Here is a 22,605-nt window from a genome sequence, read left to right as displayed (position 1 = left end):
TCGTTATGAGTATGGACCCTATTGGGTTGATTTATCCATCCTTTGATATGCTCACTTTTTATATCAACTTTGGAGAACACTGTTAAAAGTAAAATATAATACCATAATAACACAAACACTCCCCAAAATTATGAACTAGAAATTTATTTGTCTGATTACTACATCCTTTCGGGAGAATCAGATAATTCCCTCTAAAATACTTTATTTGTTCAGAAATGTTAGCTCTTCATTCATGTTAATCAATGGACAGCTGGGCACAGAAGTCACCTTGGAAACCTGTACTTCAGTTTGTAGGAAATTTTCAGACGTCTAAAAGAGTTTGTTCCTGTCTTAAGGGTTGCTTGGCCACTGAAGAGGAATGTTAACAGCTGTGGGAGAAGCAATTAGTGTCCATTCTATCCTGATTGACAATTCTGTAAAATGCCTGGTAGCATTTTCTATGGTTTTACAAAATGGCGACCTTCTGTTTCAGAGTGCTTGGGTAGATTGAGTTCTCAGTACAGTTATCATCATGTGGATGCCCCATGTAGCTTCCAATTAGGAAATCACAACTAATTTTACTCTCCAACCAGACTGAAATATAAAAGAGACAGATAAGACCTTCATAGTGAGGTGTGAACAGAGATTTCGGGAAAGCAGAATTCATGAATATCAACTTTGAGGAGTGTTCAATTAAAAATGCAAAGGCAGAGCTCTCTGAAAAACGGGAAGGCTCGGATGAAAGGAGAGAGATTAGTGAGAACCCCTGCAACGAATGCACTGTTTTCATACAATGTCCTAATCAAGAGACGAGAGGCAGTTGTGAAGCAGTGAGCTGGGAACAATGCCTTTCCCAGGGAAGTAGTCACTACGAAACAAGGGCTGTGGTAGTACGATACTGACTCGTATGCATGAAAAACAATAATTACTTTCAGACATTGTGTTTGACATCTGGTGAGCTTCCTTGGTCCAAAACAAAAAACCCTAGAAACTGGAAAGTAGTGGGTTATTTTTCCCTTGGCTTTCAAAATTCCTATTTTTCTCACTGCACATTTCATATTATCCCAATTATCTAAGTTGGTGCATTAATATAGAAATACTATGATCTTCCATTTTCCCTAATTAAGACTATTAGAAAGACATTTTATGCTCTTATTTTTTTAATGAAATTCAATTTAAAGTCACTGTATCAGATCTTATTAGCTGCTACATTATAACATATAATATTTCATTGGGGGCAAAATGCCTAAATCAAAAATTAGATCCAAACTTCAAGAATACAAACTATGATAGTAACATAGTCATGGTCTTTTGCATATATTTCATCCTGTACAAGAAAAAAAAAAAAAACTTCCCTTGTGTCAAATTTTAATCAAGCATGTCCCTAGGAAAAACTATGACATGGGAGACTGTGAAGACTTTTTATCATTCCATCTTTTTAATAATAGGTTGTCTAAATTAAAAGTCCCATTATTTTAAGGAGGGTGTGAGAGGTGAAGAAAGGTTGAGTCACACTAAGTAGGTCACTTTTATTCAATAAATTTATTGAAAGTATATTCAAGTATATACTTAAGAAAGTATATTTAAGTGTTAACTGCATTGTGAACATGAAACTGACCACAGTGGGATGGGGTAACACACTGGAGAAAGATGCGACCAGCATACACTAGCTGCTCATACAGGATTTTTAAACTAGCTCTGCAAAGTCCTTATTCTTTTACCTAAAGAAACATACAATCTAATTGGGATTAACAAACATTCTCTCAACTAATGTTCAAATTATCTGTAAGGAAGGAAATATTTTTCAGCTAATTTTGTAAATGAGGAAACTGAGGTTCTGAAAAGTTAATTTGCCCAGCCAAGCTCAGAGAACTAGAAAGTGTGGAGCAAGGAATTCAGCCCTGTCTGTCTGGCTCTGGAAGCCAGGCTATCAACTAGGATTTGCATCTTTTAGCTGCTGATGTTTCACTCTTCTGAGAACTAAGGAATGCCCTCAGTGATCTCCTGCTAGTCCTTCAGTCTTGGCCTCTTTTTAGTATGCTTTCTTCCCTTACCTATGATTCTCCCTTAGAAGCATTATAGAAGGACAATTCAGCCTCATAAGGAAAATCTTCCAATAATAATTATGAAAACATCAGTAAACCCATACCCCAAAAACTTTAGGGAAAATCATTTTGAAGTAAAACCTTCAGGGCTGCCTGGCAAGCCACTTTGCATGTGCCCAGAGCTCAGAACAACCACCACCAGGACAATTGATACTCCAGGATGTTTTCTTTGTCATTGCTGGACAGGAAGGAGCTTTCTCAATGATTTTCTGTCACCACTTGAAAGTGATAAGCTCTATGAACAGTTTAACGGCCAAATAAAGGATTTCTGGATACCCCACATTGGGGATTCTCAATTTTGCTGTGCTCTCAGTATATCTCATAGGTATGCTTCGAGGACACATCGACGTTCAAATTTTCACCAGGGCTCAGCATAGTCTATTTCTCTTAGAACAGCTCACACTGGTGGAGCTCAGATGAGACTAAAGATAAAGCATCTTAGGAAGTGAACAATATAATACACTTCCTCAGTTTTAAGCTTATGGGGACAGAAAGATTTTTTTGTTTAAGGTCTAAATTTTTTAAGCCTTAATAAATTTGAATAATAAGGACTGTACAGTGGGGAAATAGGCCAGAAAATAAAAATGATGAGTGGGATTCCCTAACAGGAATCGGTTGCTTCATAGGAAGATATCTGGTTTCCTGTTTTTCTTTGGTTTACAGAATTAAATACTTAAACTATAGCATTTTTTCCTGAGACTCTATTACTCTTGAAGGAGGTAGAGCCACTCTTGACCAAAAGACTTCATCCATCCAGCCAGAATTGGAACTGAGAAAACCGGCAGCTCTGATTCCCCTCCAAAAATGACAGATTACCAAAAGCCACAGCAACTGGAACTTCCAGAAACACCACAGAATTGCTCTCACCCAATTTTTCTGTAAAGTCTGATTTGTAGCCTATCAATAGACTGCACTGCGTTCTTTCTATGATTCCCATACAATTTTCCATCAGACATCGTAAGGACCATATAATATGTTCCTGCTGCTGCTGCTGCTAAGTCGCTTCAGTCGTGTCTGACTCTGTGCGACCCCATAGACAGCAGCCCACCAGGCTCCCCAGTCCCTGAGATTCTCCAGGCAAGAACACTGGAGTGGGTTGCCATTTCCTTCTCCAATGCGTGAAAGTGAAAAGTGAAAGTGAAGTCGCTCAGTCGTGTCTGACTCTTAGCGACCCCATGGACTGCAGCCTACCAGGCTCCTCCGTCTGTGGGATTCTCCAGGCAAGAGTACTGGAATGGGGTGCCATTGCCTTCTCCCTACTTCCGGTTTATTGTAAAGCCACCCCAGGAATTAGTCTTTATGTCAACAGATTTTCTATTATGCCTCCAAAAGACCTCAAAGCCACGAGGAGCAGAATGTTTAAAGTTTATCCATGCAATGCCAGTGATGCGTCCTTTACCTTTTTCCTTACCATTTGGAGATAAAGAAAATGATTTTTACTTTTTGAAGTCAAGTCCTTCAACCATTCAGTTTTGTCAGGGTAAAAAATCTTGTCCTAGCCCTGCAAATCCTTTCTCAAGGGTCTTCAATACCTTCTTAGTCTGCCCAGAACTGTGCTTTTATCCAATTCGTAGGCAGTCAGTAAGAGTGATTACTTCTCTCCACCCCTTACCCACTGCAGGCGCACTGTAAACATAAACCTCAAAGGCTTGATGCCACTGTAGTTTGAAATGTGCATGTCTTAGATTTCATCAAGAAAATAGAAGGGAGGTTAGGCCCCCCGTCACATGCTCCATAGCACTCTGTGCTTCTCCTTTACCGTCCTCATCACATTTCTAATTACTTGTTCAATGTCACTATCTAATTACTTGTTCCCCACATGTTCTCAATTAAGACTTTTAGAGGCCCTAAGCTCTGACAGGATAATGGTGTCTCTTCCAACACCATATGGATTTTGAAATTAAGAAGAAAATCAAAACTTTTAAATAAGTTTAAGATGTCCAGCAAGATTTTATTTCCCATGATGACTGCTCCAACACATTACCCCAAGTATCATATACCAAGCTTAATTTTTAAATAGGAGGGGGAGGGCACATCTCTGGTGGGTGCCTAAGCAGTAGGTCTTTCTTTGGGGAATCCAGAACCATTTCTACACAAATTGTAAGCTTCATGAGGACCAAAGCTGTATGTGTCTTGATCGAAATGTAGTCATACCATGCCTGAGCTAAAATAGGTTCTTAATATATGTCTCATGAAAGGATAAGAGAAGGACTAAGTGAACAAGTGGGTGAGTGAATAAGTGAGTAGATGATGGAGAGTTAAGAAGAGAATGAGATAGGAAAAAAATGTGAAAGGGAGAAAAGGAGGGAAGGAAAAAAGGGAGGTCGGGAGGAGGAAGAGAATGAAAGGAGACAGAAGGGCAGGAGTGAGTAAAACCAGTTGGTTACTATCTTAATTTTGCAATAATTTAGGGGAAAGATGTACCAGGAGTAGATACTGTAGTCCATTGCGAGAGCTCAAAGAATTATCTGTTTTGTTATAGGTTAATTCCAGAATAAATGTTGCCTTCATCCTTTTATAGAATTATGAACTGTGTATTTACTTACATGACATAATTTTCAAAAATGTGACAGTCTGTTGCTCACATTGTCTTTGTCATAGAATTAGAGAAATGTAGCATAAACTTTAAATCTGCAGCTGTCATCCAATCAGTGAGGAGGGCCTGCCGTGCAGACAACCCTGTGATACATGGAGTTAGCTATTCAACTGCTATAGTCCTTTGGACTTTCAATTTCTGTCACCCTGGAAAAGGAACAGCATTTGTGCTGACAGCTTTTTCTTTTTCCCAATTCACCCCTTCGTAATGAAGCTATTCCAAACAGAGGTGTGCATTTAAATAAATTTTACAAGCCATATCAAAACAGAAATATTAACAATACTCCTTGCCAAAAAAAAAAAAAAAAAAATCCCATGCAAATTACAGGGAACTTACAGACACAAAACATTTAGCCAAAATAGGGCTTTTAGATGACATACATCTTATAAGTGTCAACAACCAGCAATAATATTCAGAGATTTCTGTTCTTCCTTTTTCTTGATAAGAACAAAAGTACGCTTTGGCATAGCATTCAAATTTGTCAAATAAGCACCCAAGAATGGATGTATTGTCCAATCTAAAGTTTAGTAGAGAAGGCCCATATGTTGTTTAAAAAAAGCTCCTGTATCTTTAGGTCCCCAACTCCGAATGTGACAAGGATATTATTATCCACTGGAGTTATAAAGCCTTTTATAGAGATATTTCCCCCCTTAGCCCAGTTATTTTAATTTGTGCACAGATTTTAGCACAGGCAATTTCCCCCTGCAAGGGCCTTTCACTAATAGAATTATACTATCTTAGCACAAAATGGCCTTTGGTTCTTAGTCCACTGGGCTCAAAAGATTATGGTGGAGAGTTTTCCACACCACCCAGGAACCCACCATTATCGGTACTGAACACCCCAATCCACTACATCCTTCAAGAGGCTACACAGCTGGGCCCAGCATGAAAATGACAAGCATTAGGAAACTCCAAGAGTTTATTTTCCTCTAGCTGGGCATCTTGGCTTCTGGACTCCCGTCAATGCCATCACAATGCATGCCTTTCAATAAAAAGTGATCCTAACAGGATTAAATGTAATTGAGAGTCAATAAGGAGAAGTTTGCCATCGGGCAGAATTATAATAGACAGTGTGATCAGAAGGAAGAGACTCTGGAAGGTGTTCAGAGCCCATTCTACTGTAAAATGAAATACAGAAAATAGAAAAAAAAATTATTCTCAGTCAAACCCCTTCACTAATTCCATCTTGCACACGAATCAATTCACAGTCTATTAAAGTGCTAAGAGCCATGTATTGTCATTTATGGGGAGGAAAAAGAGAGAGAGAGTGAAAAACAAGTATGATTTCTACACCAGTCTTCTCTGTGGCTATGCAGATAAAATGTTTTCGGTTCTGCCTGACATGTGAACACTACCCACAAAAGGGTCATGGAGCCCAATAAAGAATCATATTTGAAGCAGTGAAAGTGTTAATTGCTCAGTTGTGTCTGACTCTTTCTGACGCCATGGATTGTAGCCCACGAGGCTCTTCCATCAATGGAATTCTCCAGGTCTATTGGAGTGGATAGCTGTTCCTTTCTCCAGGACCCAAGGACCGAACCCAGGTCTCCCATATTGCAGGCGGATTCTTTACTAGCTGAGCCACCTGGGAAGCAGTTCAGTTCAGTTCAGTTGCTCAGTTGTGTCCGACTCTTTGTGACCCAATGAACCACAGCGCATCAGGCCTTCCTGTCCATCACCAACTCCCGGAGTCCACCCAAACCCGTGTCCATCGAGTCAATGATGCCATCCAACCATCTCATCCTCTGTCGTCCCCTTCTCCTCCTGCCCTCAATCTTTCCCAGCATCGGGGTCTTTTCCAATGAGTCAGCTCTTCACATCAGGTGGCCAAAGTGTTGGAGTTTCAGCTTCAACATCAGTCCTTCCAATGAACACCTAGGACTGATCTCCCTTAGGATGGACTAGTTGGATCTCCTTGCAGTCCAAGGGACTCTCAAGAGTCTTCTCCAACACCATAGTTCAAAAGCATCAATTCTTCAGCACTCAGCTTTCTTTATAGTCCAACTCTCACATCCATACGTGACGAATGGAAAAACCATAGCTTTGACTAGATGGACCTTTGTTGGCAATGTAATGTCTCTGCTTTTTAATATGCTGTCTAGGTTGGTCATAACTTTCCTTCCAAGGAGTAAGCATCTTTTAATTTCATGGCTGCAATCACCATCTGCAGTGATTCTGGGAAGCAGGATGGTTCCCAAATCTTCACTCAGCGGGCAGCAGCTTTAGAAAGGCAAGTCATTCTCTGGAAGGCAGCCCTCCATCCCCTGGGCAGGGTGGATCTGGAAAATTAATGGAGGAATGGAGTACTGGATTGGAACTCTAGTCCAGAAAAAAATAACCCTCCATAGCCAAAAGGACGAGCTGCTGCTTTCTTAGATCTGCCAATGGATGCCCTTCACCAAATCACTGCTTTAGTACCAATGAAAGGGATAAGGAAGCAAAGTGAGCATGTAGCAAGAGGTGACTGCCTGAAATTAATTCCCTAATTTTCGAGTCTTTGCACTAATATTAATAGAAAAAAACGGTAATATCTACCCTTTAAAGGACACTGTAATTATCACTGAGTGGAGAGTGTTCTAAGTTATGTTAACTGTACGATTTCATCTAAATTTTCACTATGAGGGTTTCCCTGGCAGCCCAGTGGTTAAGACAGAGCACTTGCAATATGAAGGATACAAGTTCAATCCCTGGTCAGGGAATTAAAATCCCACATACCATGCAGGGTGGCAAAATAAATAAATAAATAAATTCTCACTATAGTCCTATAAAGTAGGACTTTTTTGTGTTAGTTTTATGGTGGGTTTTTTGTGCTTGGGATCTTGGTTCCTCTACCAGAGATAGAAACAGTGCCCCCTGCAGTAGACTCTTGAAGTCCTAACCACTGGACTGCCAGGGAATTCCCAATAGGTAGTTTTATTTTAATTCTTAAATACAGATGAGGGAAAGAAAAATCAGAGGTCAAATGTTTAATACACAGTTATAAGTTGCTTAGTTATGCCAGATATCACACTACATACTAGAAATATTAAGACCTCAAAGTTGATTGCCATCAAGAAGGGCAAACAAAAACATCATTGTGACAGAGATAATGAATCAGTCCCAATCTGCCCACCTGTTCTCCTAAGGAGAACTGGCCTAGACCCTGCCTCCTACCCCCAGCAAAATTTATGCTTTCCACTTTCATATTTTTAATATATTATTTTTATATTACATTATTTTCCCTTGCCTATGGAGTCATACTGTTCTTTTCATACTGTTCATGGGGTTCTCAAGGCAAGAATACTGTAGTGGTTTGCCATTCCCTTCTCCAGTGGACCACATTCTGTCAGATCTCTCCACCATGACCCGCACGTCTTGGGTTGCCCCACGGGCATGGCTTAGTTTCATTGAGTTAGACAAGGCTGTGGTCCTAGTGTGATTAGATTGACTAGTTTTCTGTGAGTATGGTTTCAGTGTGTTTGCCCTCTGATGCCCTCTTGCAACACCTACCATCTTACTTGGGTTTCTCTTACCTTGGGCGTGGGGTATCTCTTCACGGCTGCTCCAGCAAAGCGCAGCCATTGCTCCTTACCTTGGACGAGGGGTATCTCCTCACCACTGCCCTTCCTGACCTTCAACGTGGGATAGCTCCTCTAGGCCCTCCTGCGCCCTCGCAGCCATGGCTCCTTGGACATGGGGTTGCTCCTCCCCGCCACCGCCCTTGGCCTCGGGCTTAGGGGTGTGGGGTAGCTCCTCCAGACCTACAAGACCTTTTAGAACTAACACCCAAAAAAGACGTCCTTTTCATTATAGGGGACTGGAATGCAAAAGTAGGAAGTCAAGAAACACCTGGAGTAACAGGCAAATTTGGCCTTGGAATATGGAATGAAGCAGAGCAAAGGCTAATAGAGTTTTGCCAAGAAAATGCACTGGTCATAACAAACACCCTCTTGCAACAACACAAGAGAAGACTCTACACGTGGACATCACCAGATGGTCAACACCAAAATCAGACTGATTATATTCTTTGCAGCCAAAGATGGAGAAGTTCTATACAATCAGCGAAAATAAGACCAGGAGCTGACTGTGGCTCAGACCATGAACTCCTTATTGTCAAATTCAGACTTAAATTGAAGAAAGTAGGGAAAACCACTAGACCATTCAGGTATGACCTAAATCAAATCCCTTATGATTATACAGTGGAAGTGAGAAATAGATTTAAGGGCCTAGATCTGATAGATAGAGTGCCTGATGAACTATGGAATGAGGTTCGTAACATTGTACAGGAGACAGGCCCATTCCCATAGAAAAGAAATGCAAAAAAGCAAAATGGTTGTCTGGGGAGGCCTTATAAATAACTGTGAAAAGAAGAGAAGCAAAAAGCAAAGGAGAAAAGGAAAGATATAAGCATCTGAATGCAGAGTTCCAAAGAATAGCGAGATAAGAAAGCCTTCTTCAGCGATCAATGCAAAGAAATAGAGGAAAACAACAGAATGGGAAAGACTAGGGATCTCTTCAAGAAAATCAGAGATACCAAAGGAACATTTCATGCAAAGATGAGCTTGATAAAGGACAGAAATGGTATGAACCTAACAGAAGCAGAAGATATTAAGAAGAGATGGCAAGAATACACAGAAGAACTGTACAAAAAAGATCTTCACGACCCAGATAATCACTATGGTGTGATCACGGACCTAGAGCCAGACATCCTGGAATGTGAAGTCAAGTGGGCCTTAGAAAGCATCACTACGAACAAAGCTAGTGGAGGTGATGGAATTCCAGTTGAGCTATTTCAAATCCTGAAAGATGATGCTGTGAAAGTGCTGCACTCAATATGCCAGCAAATTTGGAAAACTCAGCAGTGGCCACAGGACTGGAAAAGGTCAGTTTTCATTCCAATCCCAAAGAAAGGCAATGCCAAAAAATGCTCAAACTACCGCACAATTGCACTCATCTCACACGCTAGTAAAGTAATGCTCAAAATTCTCCAAGCCAGGCTTCAGCAATATGTGAACCATGAACTTCCTGATGTTCAAGCTGGTTTTAGAAAAGGCAGAGGAACCAGAGATCAAATTGCCAACATCCGCTGGATCATGGAAAAAGCAAGAGAGTTCCAGAAAAACATCTATTTCTACTTTATTGACTATGCCAAAGCCTTTGTGTGGATCACAATAAACTGTGGAAAATTCTGAAAGAGATGGGAATACCAGAACAACTGATCTGCCTCTTGAGAAATTTGTATGCAGGTCAGAAAGCAACAGTTAGAACTGGACATGGAACAACAGTCTGGTCCCAAATAGAAAAAGGAGTTCGTCAAGGCTGTATATTGTCACCCTGTTTATTTAACTTATATGCAGAGTACATCATGAGAAATGCTGGGCTGGAAGAAACACAAGCTGGAATCAAGATTGCTGGGAGAAATATCAATAACCTCAGATATGCAGATGACACCACCCTTATGGCAGAAAGTGAAGAGGAACTCAAAAGCCTCTTGATGAAAGTCAAAGTGGAGAGTGAAAAAGTTGGCTTAAAGCTCAACATTCAGAAAACGAAGATCATGGCATCCGGTCCCACCACTTCATGGGAAATAGATGGGGAAACAGTGGAAACAGTGTCAGACTTTATTTTGGGGGGCTCCAAAATCACTGCAGATGGTGACTGCAGCCATGGAATTAAAAGATGCTTACTCCTTGGAAGGAAAGTTATGACCAACCTACATAGCATATTCAAAAGCAGAGACATTACTTAGCCAACAAAGGTTCGTCTAGTCAAGGCTATGGTTTTTCCTGTGGTCATGTATGGATGTGAGAGTTGGACTGTGAAGAAGGCTGAGCACCCAAGAATTGATGCTTTTGAACTGTGGTGTTGGAGAAGACTCTTGAGAGTCCCTTGGACTGCAAGAAGATCCAACCAGTCCATTCTGAAGGAGATCAGCCCTGGGATTTCTGTGGAAGGAATGATGCTAAAGCTGAAACTCCAGTACTTTGGCCACCTCATGCAAAGAGTTGACTCATTGGAAAAGACTCTGATGCTGGGAGGGATTGGGGGCAGGAGGAGAAGGGGACGACAGAGGATGAGATGGCTGAATGGCATCGCTGACTCGATGGATGTGAGTCTGGGTGAACTCCGGGAGTTGGTGATGGACAGGGAGGCCTGGCATGCTGTGATTCATGGGGTCACAAAGAGTCAGACACAACTGAGCAACTGATCTGATCTGATGGAGTCATATCTGACCACCCTACCTAGCAGAGAACTCTCTCCCCTCTTTGGTGGTGTTGTTATTCAGTCGCTCAGTCATGTCCAACTCTTTGTGACCCCATAGACTGCAGCATGCCAGGCTTCCCTGCCCTTCACTATCTCCCAGAGTTTGTTCAAACTCATGTCCATTGAGTTGATGATGCCGTCCAATCATCTCATCCTCTGTTACCCCCTTCTCCTCCTGCCCTCAATCATGCCTAGCATCAGAGTCTTTTCCAATGAGTCAGCTCTTTGCATCAGGTGGCTAAAGTATTGGAGCTTCAGCTTAAGCATCAGTCCTTCCAATGAATACTCAGGGTTGATTTCCTCCCCCTCTTAGCATCTGGAAAATTCACCCAGCATCATTTGTCATCATTTCATGTCTCTCTTCTAGTTCCCAAACCAGACCATGAGTTTCTGAGTCTTGCATCTCTACAATGCATTGCACAGTTTAGTTTGATAAATATGTACTGATTAGGCTGCTGGAAACCACTTCTAATTACTATAAAAGTAATAGCAACTTTCAGTTGCCAGTCCAATGTGTAAGGAGCTTGTAAGTCGTTGCTCCGGTTCTAAGGACAAGAAGAAAGCCAAACAAACTGAAAATGAACAATTCTTCATAGTTCTGTCAGAGAATTGAGGTCACAGGAGAAAAATGCTGTCACAAAAATTGGTGAGACAATGAATCACAAGTTTCCAGAGTAAAAACCTTTGCAGAAACCAGGAAAGGTTCCTGCAAACAGGAAGTAAACATAATGGCTCACACTCATCATGTCCAACATCTCTGAACATGTGACATCTATCAGTTTAACCTTCACAACAGCCTTAGGATGAGCCCATTTTACAGATAGGGAAACTGAGGCTCAGGGACACTCAGTAATGTACTTCATGTCACATATCAGAAAGTGAAAGTGCTAGTCACTCAGTCGTGTCTGACTCTTCACAACAATATGGACTGTAGCCCACCAGGCTCCTTTGTCTGTAGAATTTTTCAGACAGGAATACTAGAGTGAGTTGTCATCCCCTTCTTCAGGGGATCTTCCCTATGTAGGGATTGAACCCAGGTCTCCCATGTCAGAGATAGGATTTAAATGCAGGTGAATTGGTTCTTAAAGATTCTTAATGATTACACTCTATTGACCTGGTGTTTCTGTGTGTGCTCACTCTCTAAGTTATGTTTGACTTTTTGTGACCCCATGGACAGTAGCCTGCCAGGCTTCTCTGTCCATGGAATTTTCTAGGCAAGAATATTGGAGCAGGTTGCGATTTCCTACTCTAGGGTATCTTCCCAATCTAGGGGTCAAACTCACGTCTCTTGCATTGGCAGGTGAGTTCTTTACCACTGAGCCACCCGAGAAGCCCATATTGGCCTGGTATCAGGGACCAATACCACCACTCAAGCAAGGTCACATAAACCAGTTATGGGTCAGGTGTTACCTAGAGACCTTGGGAAATCCTGGAAAACTGGGCTCCATTTACTCTCCACAAGAGACATTAACTCTCACAATTGGGAATCTAACCCAGAGCTTCTGCCGTCTCCCCATCTCACCTACTCAGTTCAGTTCAGTTCAATTGCTCAGTCATGTCCTACTTTTTGTGATCCCATGGACTGCAGCACGTCACACTTCCCTATCACCAACTACCGCAGCCTACGCAAACTCTTGACCATTGTGTCGATAATGCGATGGTCAAGAGTTTGTGTAGGCTCCGGTAGACATCCCCTTCTCCTTCTGCCTTCAATCTTTCCCAGCATCAGGCTCTTTTCCAATGAATTGGTTCTTCGCATCAGGTGGCCAAAGTATTGGAGTTTCAGCTTCAGCATCAGTCCTTCCAGTGAATATTCAGGACTAATTGCCTTTAGGACAGACTGGTGGATCTCCTTGCAGTCCTTCTCCAACACCATAGTTCAAAAGCATCAATTCTTCAGCACTCAGCTTTCTTTATAGTTCCAACTCTTGCATCCATACATGACTATTGGAAAAAACATAGCTTTGACTAGATGGACCTTTTTTGGTAAAGTAAAGTCTCTGTTTTTTAATATGCTGCCTAGGTTGGTCATAGCTTTTCATCCAAGGAGCAAGTGTCTTTTAATTTCATGGCTGCAGTCACCATCTGCAGTGATTTTGGAGCCCCCCAAAATAAAGTCTCTCACTGTTTCCACTGTTTCCCCATCTATTTGCCATGAAATGATGGGATTGGATGCCATGATCTTAGTTTTTTGAATATTTAGCTTTACGCTAATTTTTTCACTCTCCTTTCACTTTCATCAAGAGGCTCTTTAGTTCCTCTTAGCTTTCTGCCATAAGGGTAGTGTCATCTGCCTATCTGAGGTTATTGATATTTCTCCCTGCAATCTTGATTCCAGCTTGTGCTTCCTCCAGCCCAGCATTTTGCATGATTTACGTTGCATATAAGTTAAGTAAGCAGGGTGACAATATACAGCCTTGACATACTCCTTTCCCTATTTAGCACCAGTCTGTTGTTCCATGTCCAGTTTTAACTGTTGCTTCTTGACCTGTATACAGATTTCTCAGGAGGCAGGTCAGGTGGTCTGGTATTCTCATCTCTTTCAGAATTTTCCACAGTTTGTAGTATTCCACAGTCAAAGGCTTTGGCATAGTCAATAAAGCAAAAGTAGATGTTTTTCTAGAACTCTCTTGCTTTTTCAATGAACCAGTGGATTTGGCAATTTGATCTCTGGTTCCTCTGCCTTAAATCCAGCTTGAACATCTGGAAATTCACGGTTCACATACTGTTAAAGCCTGGCTTGGAAAATTCGGAGCATTACTTTGCCAGCATGTGAGATGAGTGCAATTATGCAGTAGTTTGTGCCAAAGAATGCTCAAACTACTGCACAATTGCACTCATCTCACACGCTAGCAAAGCAATGCTCTCACCTATTGCCACCATCTATAAGGTTTCTTCTCCCTTCCTGCTGCCACAACCCATAACTATAAGGCCACCATGAGTGCCTCTACACCAAAATGTCTTCTAATTTCATTCTTTGCGGCTCATCATGCTTTGTGCTCTGTACTGTATCCCTCCCAGGACAACTAGAGCCTAAAATATCATGATCAGTGATGAGTATGTGTTCTCCAGGTAGGGAACACTGCTAGTAATTAAACAGTATTAATTCCATCAGCTTTGATTTATTCTGCTCTCTCAATAATGAAGCTCAATCTTCTGTTTTCTTTCTGCCTAGCACTGAGCAATAGAGTTGGTGTTTAAGGATTACCATATAAATCTACTTTTTGGTCAGCTAGTGCTGGGGAATTTTTTCAATATATTACAAATGTATTCATTATTCTCTCATTCACAAAAATAATTAAAACCTACAGGCCAAATACAAATTCCCAGACCACAAAAGCCTGACTGGCACTCTGCTGCCAAATACCAAGGTTGCAAGTGTCTTAGTTTATGGGTTTCTTAATGAGAACTTGTACTGCTCATTCAATAAAGGACTTAAGTGGACATTTCCTGGTGTTCACAGGAATGTTAAAACAAGCCCCATATAACAAAATGAAAAGGACATACTAAAACTTTCTGCATGTTTTTAGGAACTCAGAAATGAATTACCCTAAAACTATCAAAAAAAAAAAAAAACCTCTAAAAGTGATCCCCAGGATGCTAATAATGTGTTCACAATCTCTTTAAAAAAAAAATCAAAAAAGGAGGGTAAAGAGAAATACAAGTGGATCCAATCCATCATTGTGATATTCAAGTTTCTCCTTAGATAAAACAGACATAAAACATGTGCTTAACAAGCCTCAGATGACCTTCAAGACATCTGAAGTCCAGTATCTATGGATTTGTAAGTATAATTAACAACTCCTGTTTTTCCATCTAAAGAATCCAAGTTCTGTTTCTCTGACAGGCAAAAGCCAATCAATTTTGTTCCCAAATGCTAATACAAGCAATTTTAAAATAACATTAATTAAAATATTACCAAGGCTGTTAGGGTTTGTGCTGGGGGATTTTTTTTCCCCTCTCTTTAACCTATTGTAATTTTTATTTACAGGGCTAATGAGGGAAACACTGGTTGATCCATCTCTGGTACAAAGAGCTGGCCTTTCAAATACAGCAGAAATCTGCGGAGGCTACCACACTGCCAGGCTACATGGCCATGGCAGCTAGATTGTTTGTTTCACCTGGCAGACCGAAAGTAACAGATCATTTCATCACAGTGCGAGGAACAATTTTCTGGTTTTGGTAACGAAAATACAATGCTCATCTGTATTGTTGTAAAACTTATAAATATGTCCTGTAGGATAAGTAATATTCAAAGCAACGTCCTAATTAAAAGGAAAGCTCAGTTATCTTGCAAGATAATATAAGGAAGGCACATAAATTGTAAATAAGATACATGGTAAAAATGAAAAAGACAGGCTGGATAGGAGAGGAATAAAATAAGATTTGGAAACCTGCTGTCTAAATGAACACAAATTGTGAGATTATGTCTCATTGAACAATAAAAATAACAAACCAGTGGCAAAGATGTAATAGAATTTCCTATGTAAACCATTTTAATCTTAATATAATTTTCCCTAGCGCATCCACATTTATTGAACTACTACGACCATTTCTTTCTCGCTCTGACCAAAGTTACTGAGAGAATGTACTTTGATATAAATAATTTCCTGATTATGAACATGAAAACAGTCCAGAAATTGACCACAGTGTTTTGTTGTTATTAACTTTTTATTTTGTATTGGAGTATAGCCACTTAACAATGCTGTGGTAGTTTCAGATGAACAGCAAAGGGACTCAGCCATACATACACATGTATCCATTCTCCCCCAAACCCCTCCTTGCATGCAGGCTACCGCATAACGTAGAGCAGAGTTCCATGTGGTTATACAGTAGTAGGTCCTTGTTGGTTATACATTTTAAATATAGCAGTGACCATAGTGTTTTTTAAAAATGACAGGACATCTGCTCAGGCCTCAAGCCCTAGGAGAATCACAAAATATCTGCCATTTCCTCAAGGAAGCAGATGGAGAGTACAGAAAACCAACTTTCCCATTTCTTCCTGCATAAAGTAACTCCACACATTTGTTTCTTTTTTACTTTTTTTTTAAAAAAAATGCAGAGACGACTTCTATGATACCCTGATCTAGAGTGATGGCCACCTGATGCAAAGAACTGACTCATTGGAAAAGACCCTGATGCTGGAAGGATTGAAGGCGGGAGGAGAAGGGGACGACAGAGGATGAGATGGTTGGATGGCATCACCGGCTCAATGGACATGAGTTTGAGTAAACTCCGGGAATTGGTGATGGACAGGGAAGCCTGGTGTGCTGCAGTTCATGGGGTCGCAAAGAGTTGGACATGACTGAGCAACTGAACTGAACTGATCTAGACTGTGCTGGACAGAAACAGAGCTGATGCCAGGGAAGAGCCAGGGCCAGTAAACATTGATGTGGCTTAAGGAAGAGGACCATTGGTGTGGCCTCAGTTTCTCAGTCTGCAAAATGGGATGATAATACTTATCTCACCACTTCAGGCCTGATACATGAATGTTTAGTAAGTATTACTTGAACATGGATATGAAGGCACAAACTGTACATATGTAAAAGATTCACTGGAGTGAAGCCATGAAGTCCAGAGGGGGCCCTACATCTCCTTCAGGCTTTACTGAGGAAGCTGAGTAAAATATCCAAGTCCAACCAACCTCACATATATCTCAGACAATTCAAACACCAAGGCAACAAACTATACCCTCCTTTGCTTATGCTCATGTTAGTCAGTTAACTCATATTTATTTTCTGGTTGTCATCAATGTTCTAATGGATCCTCAATTTTTAAAAATACCCAGAAGTAGAGACCATACCCTGCTCATTCTTTTGTTTTTAATGTGGTGTCACTATTATGCCAAAGTCTTTGACAATGTAGATCAGGACAAACTGTGGAAAAATATTCAAGAGCTAGGAATACCAGACCATGTTACCTGCCTCCTGAGAAATCTGTATGCAGGTGAAGAAGCAACAGTTAGAACTGGACATGGAACAATAGACTGGTTCCAAATTGGGAAAGGAGTACTTCAAGGCTATATATTGTCACCCTGCTTATTTAACTTATATTCAGAGTACATCATGCATAATACCAGGCTGGATGAAGCACAAGTTGGAATCAAGATTACTGGAAGAAATATCAATAACCTCAGATATGCAGATGACACCACCCTTATGGCAGAAAGCTAAGAGGAACTAAAGAGCCTCTTGATGAAAGTGAAAGAAGAGAGTGAAAAAACTGGCTTAAAACTCAGCATTCAAAAAACTCAGATCATGGCATCCAGTCCCATCACTTCATGGCAAACATATGGGGAGCAATGGAAACAGTGAGAGCCTTATTTTGGGGGGCTCCAAAATCACTGCAGATGGTGACTGAAGCCATGAAATTAAAAGACGCTTGCTCCTTGGAACAAAAGCTATGACCAACCTAGACAGCATATGAAAAAGCAGAGACATTACTTTACCAAAAAAGGTCCATCTAGTCAAAGCCATGGTTTTTCCAGTAGTCATGTATGTATTTGAGAGTTGGACTATAAAGAAAGCTGAATGCCGACAAATTGACGCTTTTTAACTGTCGTGATGGAGAAGACTTTTGAGAGTATTTTGGACTGAAAAGAGATCAAACCAGTCAATCATAAAGGAAATTAGTCCTAAATATTCATTGGAAGGACTGATGCTGAAACTGAAACTCCAATACTTTGGCCACTTGATGTGAAGAACTGACTTATTGGGAAAGACCCTGATGCTAAGATAGGTTGAAGGCAGGAGGAGAAGGGGACAACAGAGGATGAGATGGTTGGATGGCATCACCGACTCGATGGACATGAGTTTGAGCAAGCTCCGGGAGTTGGTGATATACAGGGAAGTCCATGGCATCGCAGAGTCGGACACGACTGAGCGACTGAACTAACTAATAGTGTAGGAATACAACTGCTATTAAATGACAATGCTCAAATACTTCTTTTGCTATTCACATTCTGGTCTGTGTTATTCATTTATTATTTTCCAAAAGTTTATCAGGCATGAGAGACATGTACTTGCTCATGTATAGCTATATGCCAAACACATGAACCAATCAACTTTATTAAGTAGGTTATTAATTAATTCTTTTGGTGAACAGAATGTATAAAGATATAATGTGACTTTTTTCATGTGCCCTTTATTAATTTTTTAAAATGCTTCATCAGCTCTATCAAGTCATCTATTCATAAGTTTTCCAAATCTTCAAATACAATTTCAAGTACTCTGTCAGTTCTTTTTCTTTTCAGCTGCAGAACTCTCTCCTGAAGTTCTCTGATAATGTGACTAACTTTTAATTTTGATATCTATACTAGATTAAACAGCAGAAAGTTATGGACAGTGGACCTGCTAAGGCAAATAACAGTTTATGTAAACAAAAAAAAATAGTTTCATAAACAAGCCTTCTTAAATTAAGTGATCTGTTCTTAGAGCTGCAAATCATGAGCACACCCTATTTATTAATTTTGCATTACTTTTTCTAGAAAAAAAAAATCTAAGGATTTAAATTGAAACTACCAAGTCCATCTGATTTCTTAATACAAAAATCAATTACAGTGGTTTTCTACTTATTCAAAAGCCTCATTGATCAAATACAAGCAGAGTAAAAGCCATCATTAAATAATTTCCAGGCACTACATATTCAGACTTCATGATCACAGATCAGCTGGTAGGACACACTGATTACCAAGGCAACTTGAGGATGTCTGCAGGATCACCAAAGCAGATTCTGTTTCCGAGGGCAGAGTCCTTCTCCAGGTGAAATTACCCAGCTATGTTTTCTATGGAGGCCCCTCTAGGCCATTGTTTCGGATGATCTTAGCATACTCCTTGGCTGATGTGTAAGGGACTCGGGGTCTTGCTGGATCTTCAAAATCAACATGGAAGAGACCAAACCGGCTGCTGTATCCCCGGTTCCACTCAAAGTTATCCAGGAGAGACCAGGCACAGTATACTTGAAGATTGACTTTGTCAAGTTGGATAGCTAAAATTACAAAAACAAAAATTTATCAATTACTCAAAGATTTTATGGAAACATAGACAAAATCATTGATGACTAGTATGAGTTGGTAGCCTTCTCCTGCTGAAGATCACGGTGGAAACAGAAGAAGCCTTGTTTCAATCCTCTTTTCCAATTTCCTATTTTAAACAAGCATGGGCTTCATTTAGGATGTTAGATTACACGCCTTGTTATTTGTCAGCCCCCCTGCATCATATGGGGTGCTCTTTAATCTCTGAATTTCAGCCAAGTCCAAGTATATAAAAGACCCAATTTTTATTAAAAGTGTAAATAAATGAATAAAGAAATTATGACACTAAAAAAAGTTAAATTACATAATTCTAAACATTTGGGGACTTCCCTGGTAGCACAGTGGATAGGAGACCACCTGCAGGGTGGTGCAATGCAGGGGGCGCAGGTTCGATCCCTGGCCCAGGAGGATTCCACATGCTGGAAAGCAACGATTAATAAGCCCATGTGCTACAACTACCGAGCCTGGACTCTTGAGCCTGCTTGCTGAAGCTGGGAGGGCCTGGGTAAAGCAACAAAGACCCAGTGCAGCCAAAAATAAGTAAATAAATAAAATTAAATATTTTTTTAAATATAGTAACTTTTAAAAATTAAAAATTAAAATAAATAATTGGTTATTCACTCATTTTGAAATGCATTTTATTCATTCATCCATTTACTCAATAAATGTCTTTTCAATAACTACTATTTTTTAGATATGAAACACACATATACAGAGTTTCTCCTTAGTACCCTAGAACTGCACTCAGTAAAAACACTACTAGCTTCTAAATTCACCTCCAAGATAATCTAGAAAGCTCATTGATAAACTGGAAAAGAGTGATATCATAGCTGAGGAGGCCCCAGCTCTTACTTTGTGTCCTTATGACCAAATTAATATATATTTTATAATTCTGGAAGTAGAACCTCCAAAATGAAAAGGACCAGCACAGGGTTCTGGCCATGCTTTTACCCCAGACTAAGAAGATACAGACGGAGAAGGCAATGGCACCCCACTCCAGTACTCCTGCCTGGAAAATCCCATGGACAGAGGAGCCTGGTGGGCTGTAGTCCATGGAATCGCTGAGGGTCGGACACGACTCAGTGACTTCACTTTCACTTTTCACTTTCATGCATTGGAGAAGGAAATGGCAACCCATTCGTGTTCTTGCCTGGAGAATCCCAGGGACGGGGGACCCTGGTGGGCTGCCGTCTATGGGATCGCATAGAGTCGGGCAAGACTGAGCGACTTCACTTTCACTTTTCACTTTCATGCATTGGAGAAGGAAATGGCAACCCACTCCAGTGTTCTTGCCTGGAGAATCCCAGGGACGGGGGAGCCTGGTGGGCTGCCGTCTATGGGGTCACACAGAGTCGGACACGACTGAAGCGACTTAGCAGCAGCAGCAGCAAGAAGGTACAGAAATGTTAGGGCATTCTCTCTGCCCCATGTCTAAACTCAGAGTGGTGCCAAAGAACTAGACCACCTCCGCTCCAAATGCACATATGTACAAGCAAAATATCCTATATAATTTCATCTGTGGATGCTCCAGAGCCCATCTATGGACTCCATAGGAAGATACCAAAGGGTGGAGAATTCTTTAAGTACACTAATTTCTATCTTTTAGTCAGGGAATTAAGTTCATTTTTAATTGGCATCTTAAGTTTGGAAAACTCTTAGGTTATATGAATCTTTTTTTTTTTTTTGGTTATATGAATCTTTGCATTGAGCATTTTCTTTTCTTAAAACAATAGCAACCAAACCTTATCTGTGGGATTCACTAATATTTGTTTTATTGTGCAGAAATTAAAGGGCAGGTTTTCTTTATAAGATAGATGTATTCCTAAATAAGTTTGGAGAAGGAAATGGCAACCCACTCCAGTATTCTTGCCTGGAGAATCCCACAGACAGAGGAGCCTGGCGGGCTACAGTCCATAGGGTTGCAACAGGTTGGACACGATTGAGCTACTAACACAATTTCTTCCTAAATAAGTCAGATGAAAATGAGCATTTATATAATAAATCAAATTTTAATTTTACCAGGGATTGCTTTCTTTTTTTTTTTTCAGTTAAGAACTAAGTAATTGTTCAGATTTTTATTTTGATGCAAAATGACAGTCAACCCAAATGACTCTTCTAACTTCAGCAAAGTAAGATCTACCTTTAATTTTTCCTGTTATGTTTCTGTATTTTTCTGGTCTCTCGAAAGTACTATACCCATGAACACGTGTTGATCTCCAAATCTTGGAATTTTTTTTTCACTGTGGATATTCCATAGACAAATGAAATTGTTTTTACTATAGATATTCCTTTGACAAAAATTTTCCAACAGGTTAACTGATGCATAACCCCTTGGCCTTTATACATGGAGGAATGCAAGGGGCTTTACCTAGAAAGTGCCCTGTGAATGTTCTCAAGGCAGGAATTAAACCAAACTGGACAGATTCCTTTGCAACGAAGTATTGTTGGAAAATGAAATATATACCATTCAAGCACAGCAAGCTTTACAGGAATTAAAACATTTACTAGGTATTCCTTTTCCTTCTACCTGTCCACCTTGCCACATGTGTCTCCTCCCCTATCAACCACAATCTGCAAAGACCAAATTTTTAAATAACCTTTTTATATTTAATTTCTGGATGGAGTATATCTAAGAATGAAAATGACCAAAACCAAACACCAGGCAAGAATATAGCAATCTTTTTTGACTACTTTATAATTCAATGTGGGGACATATGAAAATCAGCACTTTTTCTTTCTCATTTGTAGAACTACTGCTCAATAAGCCAGTCTGCCAGGTATGAAGCCAGACAGTTTCTGAAAGCATGCACAGTCCCACCAATCAAGTACAAAAGGATTGATTCATGTACTAAACTGGGGGATAAAAACGATGCCCTGCCTGCTTGGAAGGGAACAAAAAGGAAATCTTGACAATTTCATCGTTATCTGCCAGGAGTTCCGCAGCAGGCACTAAACGGCCCAAGTGACACTGGTAGATATCTCTGCGTTTTCATTGCAGGAACGCTCAAGTAGAGAATTACCTAGTTAGTGCTGAGGAGCCACCCTGCTGGAATCCTTCTCAAGGTGCTACCACTGGGAAAAATTACAAAACCGTACTGGAAACTGCATGCCTCTCCTGTTCCAATCTCCTCAAGAACAGAAAGAAACCATCGTCGCATTTCTTGGCATTCTGATTTATGAAGTCCCAAATCTATGCAGGAAAAAACACTCCTGTGAATCCACTCTCTTTCTTTAAGCAGAGTTTCAGGCCAAGTAAACACAGACTGACAAGAACTGCAGATGAGTACCGAGTACATGGGGATGTGAACAAGACACCCATCCCAGAATAACCAAAGTTTGATTTTGAACTAAAAGACCAGTAGGAAAGGTGTCACGGTCAGCAGGTTGAATAAAAAGATGAAAGGATTTCTTATCTTATTGCATTGGGATGATGTTGAGTCATTTACAGAGATGGGGATGGACTGAGAGTGTGTCGTACAGAGTGAAGGAAGTCAGGAAAAGAAAACAAATACCATATATTAACACACATATGCTGCTGCTGCTAAGTCGCTTCAGTCGTGTCCGACTCTGTGCGACCCCACAGACGGCAGTCCACCAGGCGCTCCCGTCCCTGGGATTCTCCAGGCAAGAACACTTATATATATAGAAGC

At 40.5% G+C, this 22,605-nt stretch overlaps 1 protein-coding gene across 1 annotated transcript in view; it reads right to left on the bottom strand.

The window, feature by feature from the left end:
- Positions 1-18,244: 18,244 nt before the first annotated feature.
- GBA3 (glucosylceramidase beta 3) overlaps positions 18,245-22,605 on the bottom strand; it is a 131,908-nt gene continuing 127,547 nt past the window's right edge. Inside the window, 1 exon segment of the mRNA NM_001191277.2 lies at positions 18,245-18,909. Coding sequence (NP_001178206.2) covers positions 18,707-18,909 — 203 coding nt within the window. The 3' untranslated portion in view covers positions 18,245-18,706.

The sequence above is a fragment of the Bos taurus genome, chromosome 6 (assembly GCF_002263795.3).
Source record: "Bos taurus isolate L1 Dominette 01449 registration number 42190680 breed Hereford chromosome 6, ARS-UCD2.0, whole genome shotgun sequence".
Lineage (NCBI taxonomy): Eukaryota > Metazoa > Chordata > Mammalia > Artiodactyla > Bovidae > Bos > Bos taurus.
Note: the sequence above shows the minus strand (reverse complement) of the source record. Positions and strands in the feature narration are given on the sequence as shown.